The sequence below is a fragment of the Crassostrea angulata genome, unplaced genomic scaffold, assembly GCF_025612915.1.
Source record: "Crassostrea angulata isolate pt1a10 unplaced genomic scaffold, ASM2561291v2 HiC_scaffold_92, whole genome shotgun sequence".
In the NCBI taxonomy this organism is placed as follows: domain Eukaryota; kingdom Metazoa; phylum Mollusca; class Bivalvia; order Ostreida; family Ostreidae; genus Magallana; species Magallana angulata.
The window spans coordinates 40,378-67,574 of NW_026441647.1; the positions used below are offsets into that span (position 1 = coordinate 40,378).

General features: G+C 34.2%; 1 protein-coding gene across 3 annotated transcripts; it reads left to right on the top strand.

The window, feature by feature from the left end:
• The first annotated feature begins 857 nt into the window (after positions 1 to 857).
• Positions 858 to 27,082, top strand: LOC128169050 (uncharacterized protein ZK1073.1-like). 3 transcript variants are annotated; one of them, XM_052835213.1, is made up of 15 exons: positions 858 to 921; positions 1,127 to 1,177; positions 1,895 to 1,952; positions 4,644 to 4,761; positions 7,071 to 7,106; positions 11,280 to 11,342; positions 11,584 to 11,644; positions 13,210 to 13,296; positions 14,021 to 14,098; positions 19,718 to 19,833; positions 20,133 to 20,168; positions 21,002 to 21,146; positions 21,268 to 21,319; positions 23,544 to 23,624; positions 25,428 to 25,568. In XM_052835213.1, exons 1-14 carry the CDS (start codon positions 916 to 918, stop codon positions 23,591 to 23,593), a joined length of 957 nt encoding a protein of 318 aa, XP_052691173.1. In that variant the 5' UTR covers positions 858 to 915; the 3' UTR covers positions 23,594 to 23,624; positions 25,428 to 25,568. The 3 variants fall into 3 exon arrangements, with proteins under 3 accessions (XP_052691173.1, XP_052691171.1, XP_052691172.1); XM_052835211.1 differs by lacking the exon at positions 23,544 to 23,624 and having other exon boundaries at positions 861 to 921; positions 25,428 to 27,082; XM_052835212.1 differs by lacking the exons at positions 7,071 to 7,106; positions 23,544 to 23,624 and having other exon boundaries at positions 863 to 921; positions 25,428 to 27,082.
• The last annotated feature ends 115 nt before the right edge of the window (positions 27,083 to 27,197 follow it).

A 27,197-nucleotide genomic window follows, 5' to 3' on the forward strand; every position in this document is an offset into this window, starting at 1 on the left:
CAAAAGTCAGAGGTATGTTTTATAAATGAATAGATAAATGCGCTTTATCGATATATACGAATTAAATAGGTAATTAATAATTTTGAATTAATATTTTTTAGATGTGAGGTTGGCATTAAAAGTAAATAGGCTAAAAATCAACGCAGATGAAGTACATACATGGTCGCGGCAGAATATTCTAGCATCTACATATTCCTCCCCAACCTCCCAAAATTTGATTTAACTGTGCGCCAAAGAAAATCATGATTATCCTCTTATAAAAGATATACACATGTATCTTTGAAGTAAGGCACCTGTTTTTGGGGGTTTTTTTTTGGGGGGGGGGGTGTTGTTTTCAAAAAAAAAAAAGAAGTTGTTTTTGGGTTTTTTTTTCTTTTTTGTTGTTTTTTCTGTAATACATATCATGAATGCCCCGATCATGTGATAATGCAGCACATATTGCTGTTGAGAAGAAACTTTGAAACAGTTGTTCCATTCATTATTTTAGAATTGAGCAAGTGAAAAACAGGCACGTAGCAATTCGTTTTTTAAATTGAGGGGGGGGGGGGCTGTTGATTCAACCAACCGAAAAATCTTAACAAAGCAAAACAAAAAGCAAAAAAAAAAAACAGATATGCCTATAAGTTATAACTTTAATTTCTATTTTCAATTCAATTTTAACATGGTCCCATAAAAGTAAGGGGGAGGGGCTAGATGTTATTTCATTTTTAATATGTAAATTATAGGAAATCATTGCTGCGCCAAAATGTGGGGGAGGGTGGGACCTGCCCCCTCCCAGCCCCCTCCAAGCCCCTCTGATGCTAGTTAACAAACAATTAGGCCTATTCCGAATTTTCCCGAATTATCCTATTTACATACAAAAGTCGGTCAACATCAAGGGCGGTTACTCGAGTAACACAAACGATCGTATGCAAGATGGAGGTAGGCTGCGTCGCGTCTGCGTCTTAAGAACATGCAATTTTATAAGCGATAATTTGTTGCAAACAAACGTTCGACGGCTTTTATCTTAGTTTGATGGTCTTCATTTGTATGCTTAATACGTTTAATTGCATCATTTTACTGGCCATAGGATTAATGCTTAGGAAAAGAAAACCCCGTTAATTTTGTTTTGTTTCATTATTTGCAGCACAGGGAAATATCTGCCCCAAGAGCGGGGAAATTTAATGTACACATCGAGGTAAGTTCACATCTTTTTTCAATGATTTTTTTAATAAGTAAGGTTTTGATTTTATCGAAATAATTTTTGTATAGTCATTAATAGATGGTGGGGGAAGGGGGGTGTCGCGTTTAAAAAACAATCGATCTATTTAAAAGAGCGTCCGCGTCCTTTTCTTTCATGCTATTTTCTATATTTGGAGTTTTTATTTGTAAGGTTTAAAATGATAAAGAATTCAAAACATATTTTTAGAGGCCTACAGTATGGGGCGCTGGCACTGGCGCTGCCCTACTAGGCGCGATGCTATAAATACAAGGTCACCAGCGTGGCGTTTTCTGCAGTTGGAAACGTATTTCCTCTGTGCATTCAGTAGAGTTGACATTGATTGAAGGGATTCATTTCAGAAGCAATTTAAAAATAGCTCAGAATAACGGTACAGAGTTAAGTGGACCGTGACATGTGTCACGTGGTTTTGAGATTACTTGCTGATTGTAAATAAACAACTCCACATGGAGTTGTTTGTGTCGTAGTGACATAAATGCTTAGTGATGCATGTCGATAACTGTCTACATCGTGTGTACAGATAATATACAATACAAGATTTACATATTTATCAGTGTTTTTGCTGATAAAAGAAAATTTTGAAAGGTTTATACACTATTTTATGAAAGAAAACTGACAAAATATCTTATAGACAAAATTACATTAGTTTTTTTTATTAATCCAAATCTTTTACAGGGAGACTTGAAACACAAGCACTTTATAATACTTACAGTTCATGATTTAGGATGCAACCGTGAGTATTTGTCTAATAATTAATGATCACAGTCCTATCAATATTTATTAAAAATGCCTTTCATGTTTCTAGTGTTATCCAGACCTATAATTGTTTGACCGCTCCACATTTGTTTATCTGTGTCATGTTGAACTAGTTCATAAATATTGCCATAACATTGCTATGCATGTTGGCACTGCTCCAAAATAAATTGCTGAAAGCAGTGTTATTTTTGTTAATGATGGGTCGTGTGTGTGTGGAGGCCTGTCCTCGTGTACTTTAGCTGCAGGTCTGTATCTCCCGGACTGAAAAAATTTGGATGTACGACCTGGGAGCTACATTGCTTTCCATAGTAAAAATCTGCAATTTATGGCGCACAAAAAATTGCGCTAGTTTTGGACTGATTAACCTTATTTCCAAACACATTCTGTACAAATATTTGTTTCCAAAAAATTCCTCGGATATTTTACTACATATATCATTACTTCACTTGCCTCTGGTATTCTTTTAAACACCATCACCAGTCCCTTAAAGTGAAATGGAGCAGTTTGTTTACACGTGAAAATGGTGACTCTCGATCTCGACGTAAATTAATATACTTCATTTTCCGAGGTCGGTTAGCATGTTTAAGAGAAAGTCTGAGGCAAGTAAAGTGATGATATCAGTAGTAAATTTCCTGAAAAATTTAATGGTACTAACTACTTTCACAGAATTTGTTTGCAAATAAGGTTAATAAGTCTAAATCTAGCGCAATTTTTGTGTAAATTGCAGATTTTTACTATGGGAGGCACTGTAGATCCCAGGTCGTCCATCCGAAATTTTTTCAGACCGGGAGATACAGACCTGCAGCTACATGCACTTGTTCTACAGTCAAAATTTAGTTGACAATTGTTCTTATCACCTGTCTCAGAGAATATCTGGGCTATTTATGTTCAACAAGTTTGACATAAGATAACCAATCAGGATAATTTGCATACTCTAGGAAGAGATTATATTTCATATCTGTGAAAAATTAAACTGAAAAAATAATGTTCACAACTTGGTTATAGGTGTATACCAATAAAGCCAATAGCTAGTGTGACGAACATTAAAGAAGCCACCAGTTCTAAGTAGATTGGTTTTGACACTTGTTGAACATATCTAGGATAACATTATTTGAATAGAGGACGTTTTGTTTATCAGTAGAATTTTATTATGCAAACAGTGGTAAAATAAGTGGTCAGTCACCTCATTGTTCAGAACTCAAAGGTAAATTGAGGTCAAACTGTGCAAAACAAGCTGCTAGGTCCAATTATAGGGCATATATTATGAACGATGTATGTAAACTATGTGTGCATGCTTCTATCTAAATGAGGACCAACACAGATTATTTTCTTCAAATATATTTATATTATCTTTGAAATAGACAAATTCTCTTGTCATTTATGTGATGAAAGTTATTACCTTATAAAAGAATTTGTTTAAATGATAAAATATTTGATTCTTTAAGAGCCAAAAAATGAGACCAAAAAGCTTTAGTGAAACCTGTTAAACTTGGCATTCCTAAATTGTTGTCCCAACTGTTATGCTTAAATCCACCACTTGACCAATTTTCAACCATATGATATATACTATGATATCACAGTAAGTGATGCTGAGCGGGGTAAACGGCTGTATTTGCATTGAAAAGATAATAGATAGTGGAACTATTTTGTAAGAAATTAATCAACAAATGCAATCTAAAATCTAATAAGGCTTTCTGACTACAGTTTCAGCACAAACTTAAGAATGTTTGCACACACATCAGTTTAACTTTCAAGGATGCACCACCTAGAACAGTCCGCTATGGGTCATTTTATACGTATGCCCCACGTGGTGCATTGTGGAACACCTTCCCAGGCCCTGTAATATATTGAAACACATGTTAATATAAAAAAAAATCATTATTATCTAAGCCCCATACACTTGTGAGGTCAATGATGAAAGATCTTGAATTTAATTCTGACAAATTGCATTTTCCAGTGTGTTATTTTATTATTTGATATATTGTATTTGTCAATGACAAATTCTGTCATATTGTACCGGTTCCTTTTCATATATTTGAGTTAAATGAATTATTGTATCAAAGCCAAGGTTGTAGTGCATGCCAGTCCATGGACAAAACAATTGTTCCCAAAGGTCACAATGACACAAGGTCAGATTTTTGGTAAAAGGTCATAATGACACAAGGTCATATTGATGGTAAAAGGTCACAATGACACAAGGTCAAAATTTGGTAAAAGGTCTTAATGACACAAGGTCAAATTTTTGGTAAAAGGTCACAATGATACAAAGTTGTATTTTTGGTAGATTTAGTCACAGAGGTGTTCAGGGTAATTTCAGTTTGCTGTTCAACGTTTTCACAATGCATCAATCATGAGTAAGGACCATGTTTTGACACATGTCTGAAATATTTAGTTCTCCCTTTTTTTCCAAGTGAGTGTCTGAGTGAAATCAGTCTGTTAATCTGACGTTGAACTCTTATTTACTGATATAAATCATTGCTTTTAGAACACAATAAAATTATAATAGCTGTGATAAGTGTATTATGCTGTAATTGAATTTTGTTGGAGAGCCGCATAAATACAATGGAATATTCGCTCTTTTTCACCTTATGAATAGTTTATCTTTTCTAAAAAATGTTAAGGATTTATGAAATAAAATACTTAAATTAATGAAGATATTAACTTCCAGATACAATGTGGAAGAGCTTTCTTCAGCACCCTTCTATGGCGGAGATCAACAAAAGGGCTGCCTACATCCATGTGGATATTCCTGGACAGGAGGATAATGCTCCAGATCTGCCAGCAGAGTATGTATAACACTATCAGTAGTTCCACAGTTTGTATAGCAAGGCACTGCCAGTGGCTTCATAGTATGGTAAAGTGAGGCACTGCCATAACCTTCATGGTAAAGTATAGCAAGGCACTGCCAGTGGCTTCATAGTATGGTAAAGTGAGGCACTGTCACAACCTTCATAGTATAGTATAGCAAGACACTTCCAGTAGCTTCATAGTAAAGTATAGTGAGGCACTGCCATAACCTTCATAATATAGTATAGCAATGCACAGCCAGTAGCTTCATAGTATAGTATAGCATGGCACTGCCAGTGGCTTCATGGTATGGTATAGTGAGGCACTGCAATAACCTTCATAGTAAAGTATAGCAAGGCACTGCCAGTGGCTTCATAGTATGGTATAGTGAGGCACTGCAATAACCTTCAAAGTATAGTATAGCAAGGCACTGCCAGTGACTACATAGTATGGTATAGTGAGGCACTGCCATAACCTTCTTAGTATAGTATAGCAAGGCACTGCCAGTATCTTCATAGAATAGTATAGCAAGGCACTTCCAGTAGCTTCATAGTATAGCAAGGCACAGCCAGTAGCTTCATAGTGTATATAGCAAAGCACTTCCAGTAGCTTCATAGTGTGTATAGCAAGGCACTGCCGGTAGCTTCTTAGTTTGTATAGCAAGGCACTGGCAGTAGCTTCGTTGTATTGTATAGCAAGGCACTGGCAGTAGCTTCATTGTATTGTATAGCAAGGCACTGCCAGTAGCTTCAGAATGTTTAACAAACTATACAAAGCACTGCTAATAGCTCTGCAGTATGTATAGCAAGGCACTGTCAGTGTCTCCACAATATAGTATAGCAAAACACTGCTGGTAGCTCATGAGTATTTGTACCAAATTATTGCTAGTAGCTCCAGAGTAAAGTAAAAACAAATCACTGTCTAAGTATAGCAAAATACTGCTAGTAGCTACACAGTTTTTATAGCAAAACACTGCCAGTAGCTCCACAGAATATATAGCAAAATACTGTCAGTAGTTTTGCAGTATATATAGCAAAATACTGCTAGTAGCTCCATAGTATGTATAGCAAAACACTGCCAGTAGCTTCACATTATAGTAATAGTAGTAAAACACTACCAGTAGTTTGTTGAATTGTGGAGAATATTTTAAGGCACCAAAATAACAGCATTTTTTGCAGCTTACTACATGTTATTAACAAATTAATATGCTGAGTAATGTTAGTGAGGAGCAAACCAGGCCAAAATTTAAAATTGATTTGTTTGATGTAATCCAACTGGCCCCTTCCCAATAATCTTTTTAAGCAGTATGAATTCTGATTTTTTGAATTGATTGTCCATTTTATATTAAAACACAGGATATGATTTTGAATCAATAAAAATTGAATTTGTTTAGCTTTCTCAGTATAGAGAAAAATAGTTTGTTTATCAGATTATCAATGTGGAAGAAAGAGAAAGAATTACCTACCACCCCACCATGAAAAATTAGGGTCAGAGTTCATCAAACATAAATTATTAATGCTGGCCCCATCCATTATGTTTGAAGGTGTATATTTTAGCTGTTTGACCATGCAGCTCATAGGGCTAATGGTAAATGGTTTTGTATCAATTGATCAATGAAGAAAATGCCATAAATAGAATTTCAGTGTATCTTTCAAAATTAATATATTCCTTATTGATTACTTAATAAAACAGCAGCAATTTGAAGGAGAGAATATCCTTTCAATTATCTCCAGCCTTCCCGATCCCTGAATGACAGCAAGTACTGTTTCCTGATCATGAAAAATAATTCATGTGATAATAATTTGTCTTCCTAAGAGGAGTATGGAGGATCAATACAAAATACATTTGTTGTCCTGCTCTCGCATAAGACCACAGCACGGTGTAGTATAAATAGTCAGAGTCGCGTCATACCTCAGAACTAATACTGGTGCCAAGAAAGTCAATTTGTTTTTATGTTCAGCGGATTGTTCACTGTCTTTAGTAATGCCATTTTAAAAATAGTCTGCATAAGAGATTGATTTCCTTTTATTGAACAAATCTTTTCTCTACCAGATTATTTGTTGAGAGAGCAGCAGCAAGGTGTTTGATTTTAGAATAAGGATCAACATCATGAAGAATTCAGTAGAAAAACCATTGCTTTATACTACATGATATAACCTATAAAGCAAACGGAATCACCCAGAACCTTATGTTGTAACACTTTTTTCTACTAGCAATTATAAAAAAGGAGAGATTTATTGCACAGACACCAGGTGAATAATATTCTGTTGAATGTTAATGCTTGTTACAAATCTTTTTTGTTAACTAGGCACCCCCCTCGGCGTGGTGCTGGGAACTCTCTCTGGTAATGCTCCTCACACTGAGGGACATCAGTGTTGTCTTGTACAGGGATGGATCATTGACTGTAGGGCATGTATTTGTCTCTATCTGAATGTATCCACAAGGAGACCCACCCCTGCTAGTTGTCAGTGATAGTTGTCAGTGCAAGTTGTCAGTGAGAGTTGTCAGTGATTGTTATGATTGTCAGTAAGACTGCCAGAGCACTAACATATTCTGACCATGTTGTCTGCAAGTTTACCTGTGTGGACTGTTGTTTTTTACCCTCACATCTGTTGAGCAATCTGTTTTCTACCTGTATTCGTGTTGTATGCAGTTATCGTAATTCATGTTGACTTGCAAATTAATGCATTCATTAGGACTCCTATACATCATGCATGGTTGACAAGAGATGCCTATGTGATTCTAACCTGAATACAGATGAAGAAAATAGAACAAAATGTCAGCATTACTAACTGAAGCATGAATTATTTGCTCTCTAGAATCTAAATCATAAAGTTAACCAGATTAAACTTTTGGCCATTGTTGGCAGTTATGCTATCTGACATTTTTAATTGTTTAATGCCCACATATTTAGCACATTGAACTCATTCGATTTTCCTACCAGACCTGGATAGACAATGGCCTCAAAATTCACCAGGGCTTGGCTTGCCTACTAATCTCTGATGTATATAATACATGTTGTTTAACTATATGTAACCATGTATATAAATTACTCTGTTGTCTTGGTGTCTGGAGCTTTGGAAGTGTATTATTTGTTGTTCTGTCTCACTGTGATGCATTGATATTTGTAAACATCAGTTTTCAGTATATCTATAGACTTGATTGGACTGAGGGATGTGACTTTGTTACCCTAGCCTGAACATAGCTGTATGGCGCTATATAAATAGTGGAGGCAACAATTCATTCCACTGTAGAGTCATATGAAAGCTTAGGACAGCCTTAAGTCTACTTATTTTGTCTCAGCAAATGTGTTACAATATAGCCCTCCCATTACACACCTGTTGAAATACATGGATAAAGTTTTGTGTCTTGTTAAACATTTCTCTGATTAAGACGTTGTAATCTCTTGAAAGCCATCTCTGTGCAAGGTCATCAATGCACAACGATCACAAAAAATACAATAAACTCTCAACCTGGCATCGGTTAAAGATAAGGTGAAACTTGAAAGCCTTTGATACCTGAAATGTCAGGAAAATCTCCTGCTGTTCTGAGAATAAAACCAACACTTTAGATTGTTCATTGTCAAATAGCAGATGTTCTAGCATACAGAAGTTCATTCAGAGTGTTATGATTCCATGGAATGTTCAAAAGTCTGTTGTATTATTTTTCATGCTTTAAGGAGAAAATTTGACATGTTTTTCCTAAATTCTTTAAAAAGAATGAACCCTATAAATACTTCATAGAGATCATATGAAGAGATATATATCTAATTGTTATCTCTATATATTTACATTAAAAATTCGTAACACCTAACACATTATTAGTTTAAAAGCTCAAACTCTATCGGATTCCTCTAATTATTTTCTTCTTTATCTGAGCAATCTCATCTTTCATTATTATTATTAGATAAGGTCATTGTTATTCAAAATGGAATGGTCTCCAATTTAGATTGTTTTCTCAAGTCCTCTTAATTTAAAAAGAAGGACTTCTTTTTGAAAAATTTACCTTTGCATAATAGATAGGGATGGACTGATTCTCATACATGAACAGGTGCTACTTTTCTGGTCACCAGCGACAAGTGGTTTGTCTATCTGTTCTACCATCTGTCTTCCATCATACCTTATGTTTATCTTCAAGCAGTGTTAACATATTGACTTCTTGAGATTTTCTCATTTGATGTGTACAGTGGAATCAATTGTTTCTACAAGCCTCTCTATAGCTGTGTTGAAAGCTCTAATGGTGACAATAGTGATCAGATGACAGTGTCAGACTGATTAAGATGTCGGCTTGCTCTGATCATGATGTGTATCAGTGTATGTGTGTTAATATTTCCTGTTTCTACTTGTTCCAAGTGAAACAAATCCCTCCTTGTCAGTGGTGTGTGGTGGTTATTGCTTACACAACCCAAGGCTGTATTTCCTGGTTAACTTGTTGCTGTATTGTTGTTGAAATGAATAAAGCAGTATTAAATGACATCTCCCAAGTCAAGTTCCCTCAGAATGTGTGCATGAAATTTACATAAAAAAGATGACTACGTCCAAAATGATTTAAATTTTTGTAATTTATCATAGCTCATTTTGAATGCTTCACTGCATAAATGAGAATGAATTAAGAATTAAAATCTTTGTAGAAAGTTCAAGTAAACTAATATAATACCACTCAAAATACAAAAAGATGAAATTCTATAGATTGCATATTTGCATGCATCACAAAAAGAAATAACAGAATGATATAATTATTTGAATATTGTGTTCTAATTCAAAAAGAACTGCTGGTAATGAAATAAGAGATAAGTATTGGATTGACTCTATATAAATATTTTGTAGACATGGTAGAGTATGAAAGGTCTGGTTTTGTGTTGAATAAAACATTGGTGAGAGCAGGTATAATGATGTGTGTTCATAAACAAAATATCCTCTTTGTAGTGAACACTTCTGGTGATGAGTTGCTCCCCTCCAAGTGAACACTCATTATGCACCTAATTTTGTATGACGATTATTAGTGAATTTGTAAACAGTAATTTGATTGGACTATTATTCGACTTATAGCTAAATTGATCCCAAAGAGTATTGATTTTACAAAACAAAGATTTGATGATATCAATTTTACTGGTAAAACTTTTCTAGACTTTTGATTACGGTAGATGATTTCCACCAATCTTAAGTTATTTCATACCCTGTATTTTGATTGGAAGCCCATCGCTTTTACAGCTAAAAATTCTCAGCATTTCCAGGGTTCAAAATTAATATAAACAACCTGCAAAATGCAGATTAGATTATCTAAATTGTGAGTTAAAAGTTTCATAACTCACAAAAACTTGTGAGTTGATTTTTTCATCTTAACTTTACCCGAAAAAAAAAATGTCCATCGATATCTTGTTATACTCTCTCTCTCTTTAGTAACTGTTTATACACGACATTTTTAAATGAAGCAAAATGCAGATTATAAAAAATAACCAAGTTTTTAAATTCATTGACAAAGGGATGACGATACTGATGGTAACAGTACCAGTGATGATGATGATATGGTACATCAACAACGAAAACAATAAAATCTGGGGAAATTGTGAGTTCATTTTTATGGCACTCGAAATTTGCGAGTTGTGTATTGATGGAGTTTCTACCCCTGATTTCTAGGGCCCAACTCTGTGGGTGACCTATAGTGATTTGTCTGTCTGCCATTGGTCTGTCCATCTGAGATCACTTGTCCGGGGCCTTGGTCCATTGATCTACAGAGTGCCTTAGGGTGAAGGGTTTGCAGTGAGGTTGAACTAAGTCTCTAGGTCTTAGATTAAAATCATAGCAGAATTTTCTGAAAATTTTTTGTCTGGATCATATTTTAAATCTTGCTCATACTTCAGCCACAGAGTGCCTGTGTCAAAGGGTGTGCAGTGACCTTGAATGATGTTTCAAGGTAAAGGGTCAAGGTCATTAGACTATGCAAAAAAAATTTCAGAACATACTTATTCTGTCCTTAGCCCTATCTGGCTTACACTTCACTTAAACGGAGCTTTCTGGTAAAGGGTGTGCAGCGACTTTGAACCAAGTTTCAATGTCGAATGTAAAGATAGCAGATCTCTTTAAAATCCAGATTAAGACCATGAATTATATTCTATTGGCTTAATCTTGCTCATATTAAACCCAAAAATGCCACCCTGAAAATTTCAAAGTTGTAAAGATCAATGTCAAAGCAGAATCCTCGGAAATGCTTTTCTCCTATTTTCTAATTATCTAAGCTGGGCCCTTTGAGATGGTCACCTCTCAGTGATGTCTAGTATTTTACAGCAGTTATTATTTCCCTACTCTTTTATTTTACAGCTTTTTTATTCTATTTTACAGCTTTACCCTCTGTAGTATTTTAATTTACAGCTATAATTTCATTATAAAAATGGTTATTTTTTACAGCTATAACTTCATCATGAAAACAATTAATTTATTCTATAGCTATAACTTTATCATAAAAATGATTATTTTATTCTATAGCTATAACTATAAAAAATGAATATTTTATTTTACAGCTATAACTTCCCTAGTATGCAGAGTCTGGGAGAGGATCTAGTCTGTATCCTAGACCAACTCGAGTAAGTACACTCTTTTGTCAAACTCAAAACATGTGAGTGAACACTTCTTATTAACATTTTTAACAAATCAAAATATTGCATTCTTTCATCACAATCTGTTCAACTGACTTATATTAAATGTGCCTTCTAGATATTGTCATACTGTATATATTTACTGCCAATGTAACACAGTATGGTCAACATTTGTCGCTTTATCTTAATTAAATGTCTTTTCACACCATTTGTCTGTTTAACTCTACAGCATTAAGCAAGTGGTCGGAATAGGAGAAGGAGCAGGCGCAAATATTGTGGCCAGGTTTGCTGTATGTATATACACACCTATTCTACAGAATTATAATTGATAATGTGGTTAGATGTGCTATCTGAACTACAGCATATATATATAAGAAATACAGTAAAACTCGGATATAGCGAAGTCTTAAAGACAGACGGATTTACTTCGTTATATCCATAATTCGCTATATCTGTATAACGAATTTCTAATAATAACTCTAGCAAATTCACTATATACATGTATTCTTAGACCAGACTATAATTTTCGCTAATTGAGGCTTAGAATAACAATACATTACTTTGATACCTTTAATAGGATTGTGAGTCGAAAAAAATTATATAAAAATAAATTCATTCAAACTTTTATGTTAAAGTTTTTTTAACTTTTTTAAACTGTAAAGAAATTTGTTATAAAAGTGTTAAATTTCGTTATAATTCGCCTCAACGGGACTCAAAATCAGTTCGCTATATCCGTAAATTAATTCGATTTATTTGAATTTATTATTACTGTAAAAAAATTGCAAAGATTTGTTAAGAATTATACCGGGGACTCAAAAAACTTCACTATATCAGAGAATTCGCTATATTCATGTTCGTACTAAACGAGTTTTACTGTACTGTGGAATATTCTTTAGCCCCATGTATTTATGTTTAGCTCTTTCATAGTGTTGGCAGCAAGGGAGAACAACAGTATCAAATACTGTGAGGAAATCTTTAAAACTGCAACAAATCATATGACACTAATAGCTTTCAGTTATTATTTTATTCCCAAAAGTGCCGGGTCCTGATCAGGTTTCTAACATTGATGAGTATGGATAAGGTATTGAGTAGTTATTGCAGTTCATATGTCACACAAATCCTGTCAGACTGAAGACCAGTGTTCCAGTATAATAATATTGAAGACCAGTATCTCCATACAGTGGTGTTATCAGGATTGTAGAGTATTTTCGTCTGGTTTAATGGTCTCTTAAAAGGTTCCCTGCAACAGGTGCCCCTCATTGCCTCTCCATTTGTAGTGATTGTGTGATGCAATCTTCCTCAGTTAAGTTGGCTTCCATTAGATTTTTTACAATAATCACATTTTATAGCTTGCCCTCTGGTCTTAATTCCAGTGCTATCCATATTGATTTTCAGATAATTAATTATCTAATGTCAATCAGATCATTGATTTTATTAAGTTGATGAGAACACATCTTCTCTGTCTAACACTGCAACTGCTTCTGTGGTTATTTTGCATATATTCAGCACAACTATATTCTAGAGAAAGTAAAAGACTATAGCCTATTGTGTTTAAGCTGTGAATTTCTCAGAAGATATACAATCATTTTTGGTCACTAGATGCTCACACTTCAATCTCTTGTAGATTTATAACATTATAATTTACCCTAGAATGCTCAGTCGTTATAGATCTCTATTGTTTACATGGTGTACAAGTAAACAATTAACACTTGATCCTCTACATTGTGTTAAATAATTAAACAAGTATTTACTCTGCTCATCTATTTATTTGGTGTGTTACTTGCCCATTACCATATACACCACTTCTTGAATTCTATTATATTTGTTGTCATGTATATGTGTTTCTGTGTTACAGATGGCCCAACCCACACGTGTTTTGGGAGTGTGTCTGATTCATTGTACCGGAACCACTGCCGGGATCATGGAGGGACTAAAGGACAAGGTCAGACTCGAAAACATTAGGACACAACATAACACAGACAGACAATAGGTTACAACATACCACAGACAGACAATAGGACACAACATAACACAGACAGACAATAGGACACAACATAACACAGACAGACAATAGGACACAACATAACACAGACAGACAATAGAACACAACATAACACAGACAGACAATAGGACACAACATATCACAGACAGACAGACAATAGGACACAACATACCACAGACAGACAATAGGACACAACATAACACAGACAGACAGACAATGGGACACAACATAGCACAGACAGACAGACAATAGGACACAATATACCACAGACAGACAATAGGACATAACATTACACAGACAGACAATAGGACACAACATACCACACACAGACAGACAATAGGACACAACATACCACAGACAGACAATAGGACACAACATAACACAGACAGACAGACTAACAATAGGATGCAACATACCACAGAGAATAAAACACATCACATACTGACAGTAGGAAAATATATATCACAGACAGACAAAAAGACACAATATATCATCGACTCACAGACAGCAGTATACAATAATTCAAACAATATGATAATCAGTTACACATACATATTCACAGACAATATGATAGGAACTACCACACATATACTCTTTTTTAACTTGTGAAGACTGTGTAACACTTTGACCTGTCATGGACTAAGAGTTACTGGTCTTTTTACAGCTGATTGGTTGGAAGTTAGAGCACCTGGGAATGAACCCCACTGCGGAGGCCTACCTGATGATGCACAGATTCGGTTCAGTACGTATGAATGCTGTTTATAACAATTTCAGTAAACTGAAGTCACTGCTTATACCAACTGCTGCCACTCGCAAGTTATAAAGTTAGCACTGTCTTATTAAATATCTATTTTATGTTCCCTATGTATTGTTTGTCTGATTGAGTTGGGTTAGAGTTTTGATATAGATGGTCCTATAATAAGCATTTTTATTTCAGTGAGCAGGATCTGCTTGTAGTAATCCTTTAGAAGGTGTGGTATTAGTTACTCTTTATCCCGAGATAACGATCTCTCTGTATCTCAAGGATCTCTCTCTATCTCGAGATATCACTCACTCTGTACCCCAAGATCTCTGCACAGACAGTTTTGCTGTGGTATCTAACATCTCTTCTCTGAAATCTGTCCAATTTCATGATCTGCCCCACTTCACATCAAAATACAAGGCACATTTTAAAATGCAGTGAAGAATGGTTTCCAAAAGAGGTAAATACAGATCACAGTAAGACTAAGTTATAGCAAAATCCTTGAGAGCTGTTGATTTACTCTTCTATCTCTGTAATTTAATTTGTTAAACAGATTCGTAATATGTTTTCTTCCCCATGACTACTTGTGTTCCTTGAAGTATTCAATGCAAAGCCTTCTTTAGAAACTAATTAAAATATTTAATATGTGGAAATGAATACTTAAGAAAATTTGTTTAAAATAAGATATATTGGAGACTTTAAAGCAGTTCATTATAAGTGATGTAAATTTCATTATTTTTGACTTCTACAAGACTTAAAATTGATTATAATTTGGTATATCAGTTTTGTAAATTCATCAAAGCCAAATTTATTATCACTGTTAAATTTAACCAAAAAAATGTTTAGATTGTGGCTGGGAACTCCAAAAATCTTCACTATTTCCAAGATTTTGCTATATCCATGTTAGTACTAAAAGCGTTTTAGTATGTATCTTGCCATTCCTTACTTGACATATACTCTTCACTTTACCCAGTGTGATCTCTTTATTACTGGAGCAGGAACAATACCCTTCTTTTTTTACCCGAGCTCATCTCTTATCCCAACTAAGTAGTAATTCAAGGGGAACTTAGGACGTGGTTTGAGTGGGTCTTTAGCTGTAACACTTTAACTAGGGTATAGAGCCAGTGACAATGATATAACTAATACCCATTGGCCAACACTCATTGTCTCTTAATTTGAAGTCAGCTTTGCATGAGATGTGTTATTTTTTACTTATTTTTAGACACACACCTTTGTTAGAACATATATATTGCATAATATTATGTTTATTCAATAGAAAATATTGAAAGTGTTGTGTGCATGCAGCAATCTTGAACTACTATCCTACCATAATTATGGTCTGTCTGGCACTGCAGTGAGGAACACCTAGATAATATTTGTATTTTTAACATAATTTATTTATACTTAGTAAACAATAAAAAACAAATGCTAAAGCCTTTGTAGGAAACCAAATCCATAGATTTCTAACATGAGATTGATTTTGAATTTATAGATGAACAAAGTTGTATGTAATAGAAGGGAAATATTGGGTTCCTTTGATGCAGGAGTTGGCATTAATCAATAAGGGAAAGTAGCCTGTCAGTGATCCAATAGTTTGATGAGACAGACATGAAGTGCTGAAGTTTTCTATTTTTATACTTTTATGGCCTGAATATCTCTGTGTACCACTAAACGGGGTAACTCTATGGTTAGTCCACCGTCAACACCAGCAGTGCATAGGGTTCTGTAATTAATATTACTGGCATCTTGTCACTTTGTTTCCTAGTTCCTACCCCTCACTAACCTCTTGTTATGGTTTTGATATTGTTATTCACCGTACAATCACTGAGGCATTAAGTGTTAGCCTGTTCTGTGTGTCGTTCTTTCGTAAGATTGTTACGCTTAATTTCCTTATAAATTTGAGTTGATTTTCAGATTCATAATGTTTATAGTAAACTACCCTTAAAATTGTCTATTTTATTCTACTGGCAGGGCATTCAGATCATGTTAACACTCACTGAGCAATTAATTTATTAGATATTAGCTGCTATAGCTTCAATGAATGCTAAAATAGACTAATTTATAATGGCAAATAGGCTAGCATATGAAGAAGTTTAATTTATGACAAGTTGAAATATAAAGATGCATCCTTTGCTTAGAAATCAATGCTACCTTGTAATAATGTGCATTTTTTATTCGTCTTTTGCATTACAGGTACTGGTGAGTTTTATGTTATAGCTTGAAGTTTTGAGTTCCTTTTACCTAGCAATACAAATTTCCTCATTTCCATTACAAACTGTTATTAATTATTCTATTTTTTTTCTTGTTAATAATTCATACGGCTTTCACTAACACATTATAAAGTACATCAGCAAACAGATTCACCTGAGAATGCCAAACTATTATAAGCTTTGAATTGCATGAATTTGCATTTCATTTCTTGTACTCTAGACACCTAATGAATTCAATTCAGTTTGATTTGTGCAGTTAAAGAAATAATTACAAAAACTCTTCCACTTTATGCAGATAAGCGATAGCTAGATGAATTAATTCAAACCTAGGTGAAGATCTGACCTTCTTGGATTTTATTTTTCACCTAATCTGCATGTTGACTTTGGTAGAGTTACCAAAGTTGTTTCTTTGATTTAATTACATATTATAATAGGTAAATATAGATATGGCAAAAGTTTGTCCACTTTAATATATGCTATCTTTTTTTAAGTGATATTTCTTTTTCAATAATAACATGAAAAATCTCTGCCTATTTAATAGTTAAATGATATTCTTTGTTGAATCTTATTTGTGTGTGAAGTATTTCATGATCAAGTTGAATGAAGTCACTTCTACATAGATATAAATCAAATGGACAATGTTTTTACAATTGGATGTCACATTTATGCGATGTTGACAAGTGACTTGTCATTATAATCCTCTATTTGGAAAGCATTCAAAAATTTAAAAATATCACAGACAAGGGCCAGAAAAACCAGGGTTGTATGTCGACCTGAAAAAAAACAATGCGTTATACAGGCCATACAAATTAAAAGTGATTATAGAAAGAGATCGTAAAAGGAAACGAGCAGCTAGACATGGCCTAGAAATGAAATGCCACCAGAGAGAGAGAGAAAGAGAGCACCACAGGTAACAGACAGCTAAACATGGCCTGAAAACAAAACATGGCAGTTATCTAAAGTCTATAGATGAAGTGTTACAAAGAGAACCCCTGGCATGGAAAAGGGGCAGTTATATAGAGCCTACAAATGAATTGATATTCAAGAGAGAAAAACCCAATAGAAACAGGCAGTAAACATTAGCTTTAGAGCCTAAAAATATCAAATTTGTCAGCACTTTATTGTTATAATCGACATCACTACCAGCTTTTAATTAAATATCAGAAAGATTAACCTTTTAATACACTTACTAAGATTGTTTTTATTTTTAAGTGAAATTTCTTGAAAACTAACTAGCACCTCTTCAGATTGTGTTTGTATTTTAATTTCTTGATACACTTCATTCCCACATTGCATTGTAAATAATTATCTGACAAGAAATCTTTATGCACTTAACTCTTTATTGCATTGAATTAATATCTTGATATACTTACTATTTACCTGAATGTTTTTTTGCCTTACAGAGTAATTTCAATTTAGTTTTTGTTTAATATAATTTGAACAGTAACTTGGTCATTATCAGAAAGTAGAATATAAATACTGACTTCTAAGTCTGTATAGACTATTAACTATATCTAGATATATTATTTTTATTGAGAGTAGCTTACACTGAAGATACATGATTGTATATCTCTCACACTACATTAACATCCCTGCGCAAGAAATTTATTCACTGGTTGGTCACTAGGAAATGTTTTCAAAATGAAAGAAAATTGTTTCAATATGAAGTCATTTCACATGTAGATATACATTATTTGTATTATTATTATATGATAAAGCTGCCGAGTTTATTGACTCTAGCTATGTGCATGTATTGATTGCCTGCAGATGACATGATTAAATAACGCTCGTCTTTCCTATACTGAACTTTCAGTCTCTCAACCTCTGTTGAGGACAGTGAGAGTTTAAAGTTAATAAGATGTTCAAATCTCTTCACAAACAATGAGAGTCTAATGTTAATAAGATGTTCAAATCTCTTCACATACAGTGAGAGTCTAATGTTAATGAAATGTTCAAATCTCTTCACAAACAGTGAGAGTCTAATGTTAATGAACTGTTCAAATCTCTTCACATACAGTGAGAGTCTAATGTTAATAAGATGTTCAAATCTCTTCACAAACAGTGAGAGTCTAATGTTAATGAACTGTTCAAATCTCTTCACATACAGTGAGAGTCTAATGTAAATGAGATATTCAAATCTCTTCACAAACAATGAGAGTCTAATGTTAATAAGATGTTCAAATCTACTCACAAACAGTGAGAGTCTATAATGTTAATAAGATGTTCATATACAGTGAGAGTCTAATGTTAATGAGAATCAGATGTTCAGATGAATGAGCGTGGGATTCAATATAAGTGAGCGTGGGATTCAATATAAGTGAGCGTGGGATTCAATATGAATGAGCGTGGGATTCAATGTGAATGAGCATGGGATTCAATATGAATGAGCATAGGATTCAATATGAATGAGCGTGGGATTCAATATGAATGAGCTTGGGATTCAATAAGTTAGAACAATACCAGACAATGGTGTCCACCTAGTAGTTGGTACCGGTAGTTACGTGGTCATGGTTCAACATTGTACACCGAAAATTTTTTAATGGATAACACATAATATTATGTAATTAAGCCTGTTGAAAGAGAAATAACTCTAATAGACATTATATTGCTTTAGGGAGACAAATAATATTATTTTATTAAATATATTGGCCCTTCTAGGTCCTTTCACTATGATGAGAGGCTGTGTAAAATTTAGAGGCCCTTGCCATTGAAATGTATCGATCTAAGATGGGCCCTCTAGATGTGCAGGATTAATTTTGTTATGACGACTTTATTGATTCTCTTTGTGTGGTCATGTGTGATGTTCATTTCATGGCTGCCTAAAAACATCTAGACTATTTTATGAGCTTTTTTGTATACAGAAATGAAGCCATTTGACATAATCATGGATATTTAATCTGGAACTTGATTAAATCATTCTATGAGCTTCTTGTAAACAGAGTTCAAACCATCAATATTCCAACAGACTATCTATAATCACCATCAGTTTATGTGAGATACTCACTAGTATTCAGAATTATTTGTTTATTTGAAAATAAGGTTGTAATATGTAGCTCAGAACTAAAAGGTTTATCAAAACTGTCAAATTGAAAGTCATGAGTAAATTCAAATGCATATAGCCTTGCAAAGTAAATTTATTATAACAATTTTCATCAAATCACAAATACATGTATATATATAGATCTATACAAAATCGCATCACATATAAGATGCACATAAATTTGTAAAGTTACTAAATAAGCTAGAGATCTACATTTCTTAATTACAGAGTATTTATAATGATAAAAAATAGAAATGTTAAATCCTAAAAAGTTGGAGTCACCTGATGTTCCATACTTTGATAGTGTAAATCTAACCCAGACAAAGTGTGTTAGTGTTTGGATTTGACAGACAAGAGTTTATTTTACAGTTTGAGAAGGCTAAAGACCAAGAGGAGCTGAACAAGGCCATTAATTCATTCCAGCAATCACTCCGCAAAAACATCAACGCCCAGAACCTAAAGCGATTTGTCAAGTCTTTCATGAAGTAAGCCGATCACTCAGATTGAAAAAGTCAAACTTGTTTAAATTTGTAAAAAAAAAAATTATGACCTGTGTCATAAATGAAAGTTCTCGGAAATTATGTTTTTGAAAATAATGTTTTGCAATATCAACCTAGAGAGGATCTTTAGTAATCTGAATATAAAGTATCTCATTGATTCAAGTTAACTAAAATTTAAAAGCTATACAGATATATTTGTTACGTGTTTTTATTATGGTTTTTGATTGATTGCTTCCATTTAAACCAGATGGTTGAATATTAAATATTGAAAATTATTTTTGCAGGAGAACTAACATAGCAGAGCAAACTGGAAAAATGAAGTAAGTGATCCTTGGTCATCAAAACGTTTGTGGTTCATTCCCAAAGAATTGTATGACTAGGCTTATGGCTGGCTATGTAGTCAATATAATTTTTGTAGGTACTCTCTAAACACAGTCAATGTTGTATTGACTTGAAATTCAGGATGAACTAAATTTTTTAAATCGTAAATAAATACCAGTAGATGAATGAATGTGTACTGTTAATATCAAAAATAAGAATAGATTTCAAGATTCTGGGACCATATAGTTCAAAACATGCGACAGGCTAGGAATTTATTTTTTTTCATGTCCCAAGATGTTTATGGCAGGGCCATACTGTGTTATTGGCACTCAGACTTCTGCAAAGATTCATGTTGTTCTCAAATGGCATTACAAATGTAAAGATAAAATCCACATTATTTGTTAAGCCTAAGGTGATGGCTTACTTTACGGGTAAACGTACCCTATGTAGTTTGTGTACATAAGGACGATGCACCTGGGCCGCGTTTTACAAAAGGACTTACGACTTACTCCCAAATTAATGAATACTAATTAGTCACCAACTAATCAATGAATTATTCTTATGGATGGAAAATATAATTATGGGAATTGAATTATTTGTAAACAAATGGTTTTATGTCAGTTTTGTTTTCCAAAGAACATCTTACGAGACAGTAAATATTTACGACTTTGTCATAAGTTCTTTTGTAAAATACAGCCCTGGCTTACTTTACAGCTACCCTTGTAGATAAAATCATGTAATTTGTCTACTTTATGATGATGGCTTACGTTACAGCTACCCTTGTAGATGAAATTTGCGTAATTTGTCTACTTAATGATGACTTACTTTACAGGTGCCCTGTGCTCCTGGTGACAGGTGCTCTGGCCTCCTTTAATCACACCGTTCATACACTGGCCGGCTTCATGCTGGCCAAGATGGAGAAAAACAAAGTAGAGATTATAGAAGTGGAGGGAGTTGCAAATGTCCTCGAGGAAAATGTGAGTGTTTGCAATGATAAATACAAGAGACAAAAAAAGATGAAGCAATGATAAAGTAATGGATGATGAAATTGCATACTTTAACTTTGTATTGGTTAAATATGACCGTTTTATTTTGCAGCCCGATCGTCTAGCTGAAGCTTTCCTGTATTTCTGTCAGGGACTTGGAGTCAGTAAGTGCATTACTTATGCCTAACAGAGAAAGACTAACAAACATATACATAGGCTGGGCTGAAACATACGATAGGGATAATTACATTGCTTAATCTAACACAGAGATACAGAACGTGTTGTGTAAAAAGAAATAGAGATAATTGCTTAAATCTAAAAGAAAGATACAGATTGTATTGTGTAACTAAATATAAGGATAAGTATATTGCTAACATCTAACCAAGAGATATAGTCAGACTATAAGTACACTGCTTAAATCTAACAGACAGATACAGATTGTGTTGTGTGTTAAGTTTAGGGACATTGCTTACATCTGACAAAGATTCCAGTACATTTTCATAATAGGGATGAGTACATTGCTTACAATTGACAGAGATCCAGATTGTATAACAATGTATAATACACAGCTGACAACAAACAGAAAGATTCAGATTTTTTGTGTGTGACAAGTATGGAGATAGAACACTGCTTCCATCTAATTAAGAGATAAGGACTTCGTTTTGTGACTAACTGTAGAGAGAAGTGAATTGCAAAATACATGGGTTCTATATGACACAGGGGCCCAGACTGGCTTGTGTGATTAAGTATGGGATGAGTAAATTATCAAACACTAGCAGAGGGAAACAGACTCGGAAGTGGGACTAAGTTTGGGGACAGATACATTGCTTATATTTAGCTGTTCAATTAACAGGCTAGCTTTGGATTGTTTTACTATTAAAAATAAGTGCAAAAGAGAAAAAGAGTTTTTGTTTACATTGATTAAATATACAGGTTTAAGTTTTCTGTTTCTAACATCGTTTCTATTTCCATGTTTGTTATGAACATAAATAAACAGTTTCTAGTATTTGTAACATCCATCTTTGTTTAAAACCTGGCATTTTTTGCTCAGGACTTCAAAGTTTAACAATAACATTGTATTAGCTTTGTTTTCATAACAAAGAATAGTATGCTGTGTACATCACTTTGAACTCGATAACTTCAGACACTTTAATTTGGGATGACTATTGGACATTGTTGACAACAAAAATGAAAAAAATAAAATTTAAAAATTTTCAGCTCAAATCATGATCCAGCCCATTCAAGAAGTTGTTAATTAACTGTTTGTTTTCTTAACATTTGGAGGTAATAATTAGGGACATTCCAGAAAGCTGGATATTGAAGAAGTTTATTTAGGGTAGGGGGCTGCTTAATGTTTTATCATTATCAACGAGCAAATGTGACAAAGCCTCGGCTAGCGTGTGACCTAAAGTCTTCTGCTATGTTAGTGTGATTGACTGGCCGGGCTAGCGTGTGACCGTCTTCTGCTATGTTAGTGTGATTGACTGGCCAGATCTTACAAATGTTTGCCACTTCTTTCCCAAGGCTATGCAATATTGTAAAAAAGAGAACATCTTGTGTATACATCACCAAAAGAACATCTCATATATGAAGATCACTCAGAGGACATCTCGTATGTAGATCACTCAGAGGACATCTCGTATATAGATCACACAGAGGACATTTCATATATAGATCACACAGAGGACATCTCATATATATATATCATACAGAGGACACCTCATATATAGATCACACAGAGGACATCTCTTATATATATCTCATACAGAGGATATTTCATATATAGATCACACAGAGGACATCTCGTATATAGATCACACAGAGGACATCTCATACATAGATCACACAGAGGACATCTCATACATTGATCATACAGAGGACATCTTATGTATATAGATCACACAGAGGACATCTTGTATATAGATCATAAAGAGGACATCTCGTATATAGATCACACAGAAAACATCTCGTATATAGATCATACAATGGACATCTCATATATATATAATACAGAGAACGTCTCGAATATAGATCACACAGGATATCTCGTCTATAGATCATAAAGAGGACATCTTATGTATAACATACAAAGTTTATCTTATGATAAGTTACATATGTAGATTTGACAACAAATAATAAACAAATGGCTTTGAATATCTCACAGAAGATAGTCTAAATGATCCCTTTACTAACTCTGACTGACAGCATGTTACAATTTTTGTTTTTTTCCTTACCAGAAATGTTTCCAGTTTGAAATAAGGGTTGCTGGACGTTTTCAAGATTGCCCTTAATTCGTTTTATCTTTTAAAACTGTATTCTTTAAATAGAAAAGATGAAATCCTGCTTGAGTTGACCATAATATTGACATGTAAGCATGACTTGTCTTAGGGCCGAGGCGGGTGAGCTTTCGGGCGACACTGGAGCCCCATGTGGAGTGATGGTTAGGGGGTCACTATTTCTGTCTCTGGGGTAAGCTATGTGTGCTTGTTCCCTTAGATCTGTACTCGGCAGCTGCTAACTGTTTGGGCCGCTATAACTTGTAACAGGGTGTAGGGACTCAATCTTTTAAACTGTTCCCATTGAAAGACTGTTATAAATATGGAGATCAACACTGCATGTTCTGCATTCAAACATATATTAATGTGAATGTGCTGGAAATTTTTTGGTTGAAACTTAACCAATTTAAGAGCCCTTATAAGTGTTTCTCAATAATGGTCTTCGAGCCCCATTAGATATAAATACTGTACTGGGTAAGCAGCACAGTCAAACCTCTTTATACTTATATATTATACTTGAACAAGCAAAGATATCATATCTCTTTGACCTTTTTATTTAAATGAATGATTTAAAAGAAAAATGAAACTTGTGCATAACAATCTCTCTCTTTATGTATCTCCCTTTAACATTGATAAATGTATTATCAATAAAAATCAATGATAGATTTATACTATGAATATATCTATACATTATATCAAGTTCTCCAAATATTTATCGAACACTCACAAATTCAGTTACTAGACTAGACTAGTTACACTTTTCAATACTTTTCACTTCTATAGATTTTGTTTGTTAATTACTGTACGGAGGTTTAAGTGCTAACAAAACGAATAGTGTATAGGTATGCAGAGTGCATTTTGATAGAACTTTCTTTGCCTTTAGGCATTCAGTTTTGATTCCTAATCTGTTTCTGCTTTACACAAGTGCTATCCCTTCACATATCCTTCTTTTGAAATGCTAGGATTTCTTATTACAGAAGATTTATGATTAAGAAAACAAAGTTTGTGGGGAGTATCATCCAGCAGCTTACCTGCCTACAGCTCAAACACTGCACTATCTCTCTGTCCTTGTTTCTGCTAGCCAAAAGTCTGTCCCCTGTGTCAGGGTATACAAGGCTCATTCTGGTCAGTCATTCTGGCTTGTCCTAAGGGAAAACATTAACATCTCAAGGCACACCAATCAAACAGGATTGGGTACTCCTCTAACAAAATCACTGTGTCGGTGTCGAGGTGCTTGAGAGTTTGGGAACTCTTGGCATCTGTTGTGGGTGATTTAGTTTACAGCTGATTGCAGAGAAAGAACCAGTGACAAACTGTCCAATCAGTTCACAGCTTCAAAGAACCAGTGACAAACTGTCCAATCAGTTCACAGCTTCAAAGAACCAGTGACAAACTGTCCAATCAGTTCACAGCTTCACCTGACCATGTCAATCACAGCCATGTTCATCCATCTTTTCTCTTTTACACAACCTGAATTATTCACATTCATATCAATATTAGAATGCAAAGATAAATAATTACATTCTTAATATACATAAAAATGAAATAATGACTGATTTACATTTAATTGAGATGTTTTTGCATGTGTAAATTCTCAATATGTATTTAATTTGTTGTGATAATATTCTTGTAAAGTTCTCAATACAAATATTATACAGAAGTGAATGGGTTGATGATTTAATTTGTATTGAGAGTAAATTCGAGGAATTTTGAGCATCATGAATGACTTGGAGTGGTAACAGAAGCTGAGTAAGGCTTATGTTTATCAGATTAATTTGAAATAACTCCCCAAAAAGCAGTATTTCAAATTAGATTAATAAATTAATACATATATGTTCATCTTTCTGGAATTGACAATGCATAGCAATTTGCAATGTTTTTTTTTAGAGAAATTTTTAATTATATTTGTTAATGGAGACAGGTAGCTTTATTGCTTGAATAGTTTGACTAAAATAACTACCCTGTACACTTGTGTTATCAATCTGATTTTGTTTAGTTGGTGGAGTGCCGATGCCCCGAATGACTAGAGCCAATTCTGCAGAAAACCCAGAGATCCTGACAAGGAGAACTCGCAGCTTGTCAATGGAGGAAGCAGACAAGCCACTTGGCATCTATTCCTCTAGCCCGGGCCGCGTGGGTAGCCCCATCAAGCCGGGTACCAGCCCAGGCAAAGGGACCCTGTCCACCAGCCCACCCAGTTAAAGCAGGCCTGGCACGAAACCTTGCAACCTCCTCGGCAGACAAATCCTCTTTTAACATTTTGGATTTTTGTTGTTAGGTTTCTTTCTGATTTCGTCTTTTTTATCCAATGTTAGGAATAGCTGCATTTTGTTTTCCTTAGTTTTACCATGGGAACTAACATGGCTGTCAATTTAACTACTGCCATGTTTAATAACTCTAATTCATTAACTACATAATCCAAAGGGCATTGGTCAAACAAAATTATAATCTAAAATAAATTACCGGTATAAGGGAATTTTAACTTTTAAATAATAGGATTGCATATCATCTAATAGTGGAGCATGAGCTACTCTTAGAAAAATTATCTATGTGTTTTCTGAAATAAAACACAAAATACTTGAGATTGAAGTATCCATCCACTGCTGATGATGAAATAACCCCCACTTTACCTAGTATAGATTAGATATACCATGAAGTATTATCTTTTGATTACCAAAGTGTCCATTCTTATCCTGTCCTTAACTCAAGCATTTTTTCTTTGGCTAGTCATACGTATCGTATCACTATAACATGAGGCATTTCATTAGGCTTTTGTAGAAAGTTTAGAATTAGTAGGTAACATTATTTTTTTTAATGATTTGTTTGTGTATTCTCTGATTACTATGCAGAATTTTTATGTTGATGTTCAAGTTTTTATTTTTGTACTGAGATCTGTTCAGCCATATGATTGGTTTAACTGTCAATGGTGATTCTAACACCTGGCTGTGTATATTATGTGTGCCATGCCAAGTTAACATGTACACTAACTCCAGCAAGCCGGCTCTGTCTAATCAGAACAGCCAGCAGTGTGTTGTGGGTGTAAATGAGTACTCTCCCTCCCCTAAATTGCTTGGCTGTTCCATTAACTGCTGTTACACTGGGTATCTGACCATCACCTGATGGTCAAGGACATTTGAATATATAATCAGGTCATTATCAATACATGTATTATGGCAGGGTACCTTATAGACTGCATCTTAAGATGGAGAAAAACATTTCATTGTAGACGGTTGTGGGACTCCTTTTTATCCGGAACTATTCTGTGCTTGTAGGTTTAGTTTCCCCCTTTACTCGTGGTCTCTCTATATATGTGTACAATTCTGGTCACTCAAAGTACTACTTAAAAAGTCGTTTTACCTATGTAGATGTGCAATACTGTATTGGCTTTTTGTGCAAATGATTACAATAAATAAACAATACATATCCAAACAATTGTTAAAATCAAGGAAAATGTTATTAACATTTAGAATGTTTTCTACCAAAACTTGACTGTACCTTTGTAGTCATTTTTCTGCAGAATCTCCTTTGGTTAGACTAGAGTGTGTTTGTTTTGTGGGTGATAATTGATCTATAATATGTGTTTTATTGACTTGCAAGTTTCATTGACAGTTTAGTTTTGTAGATGTTTATTGAATAAAGTTTGAAGCGACATGCTTGTTTTGTATTTTATTTCGTTCCTGGTTACTCAACTAATTTTTAGTTCATCGAGACGAAGTCAGGAGGAGCTTATGCTATACCCTCGGTGTCGGCGTCCTGACCTAGTTAA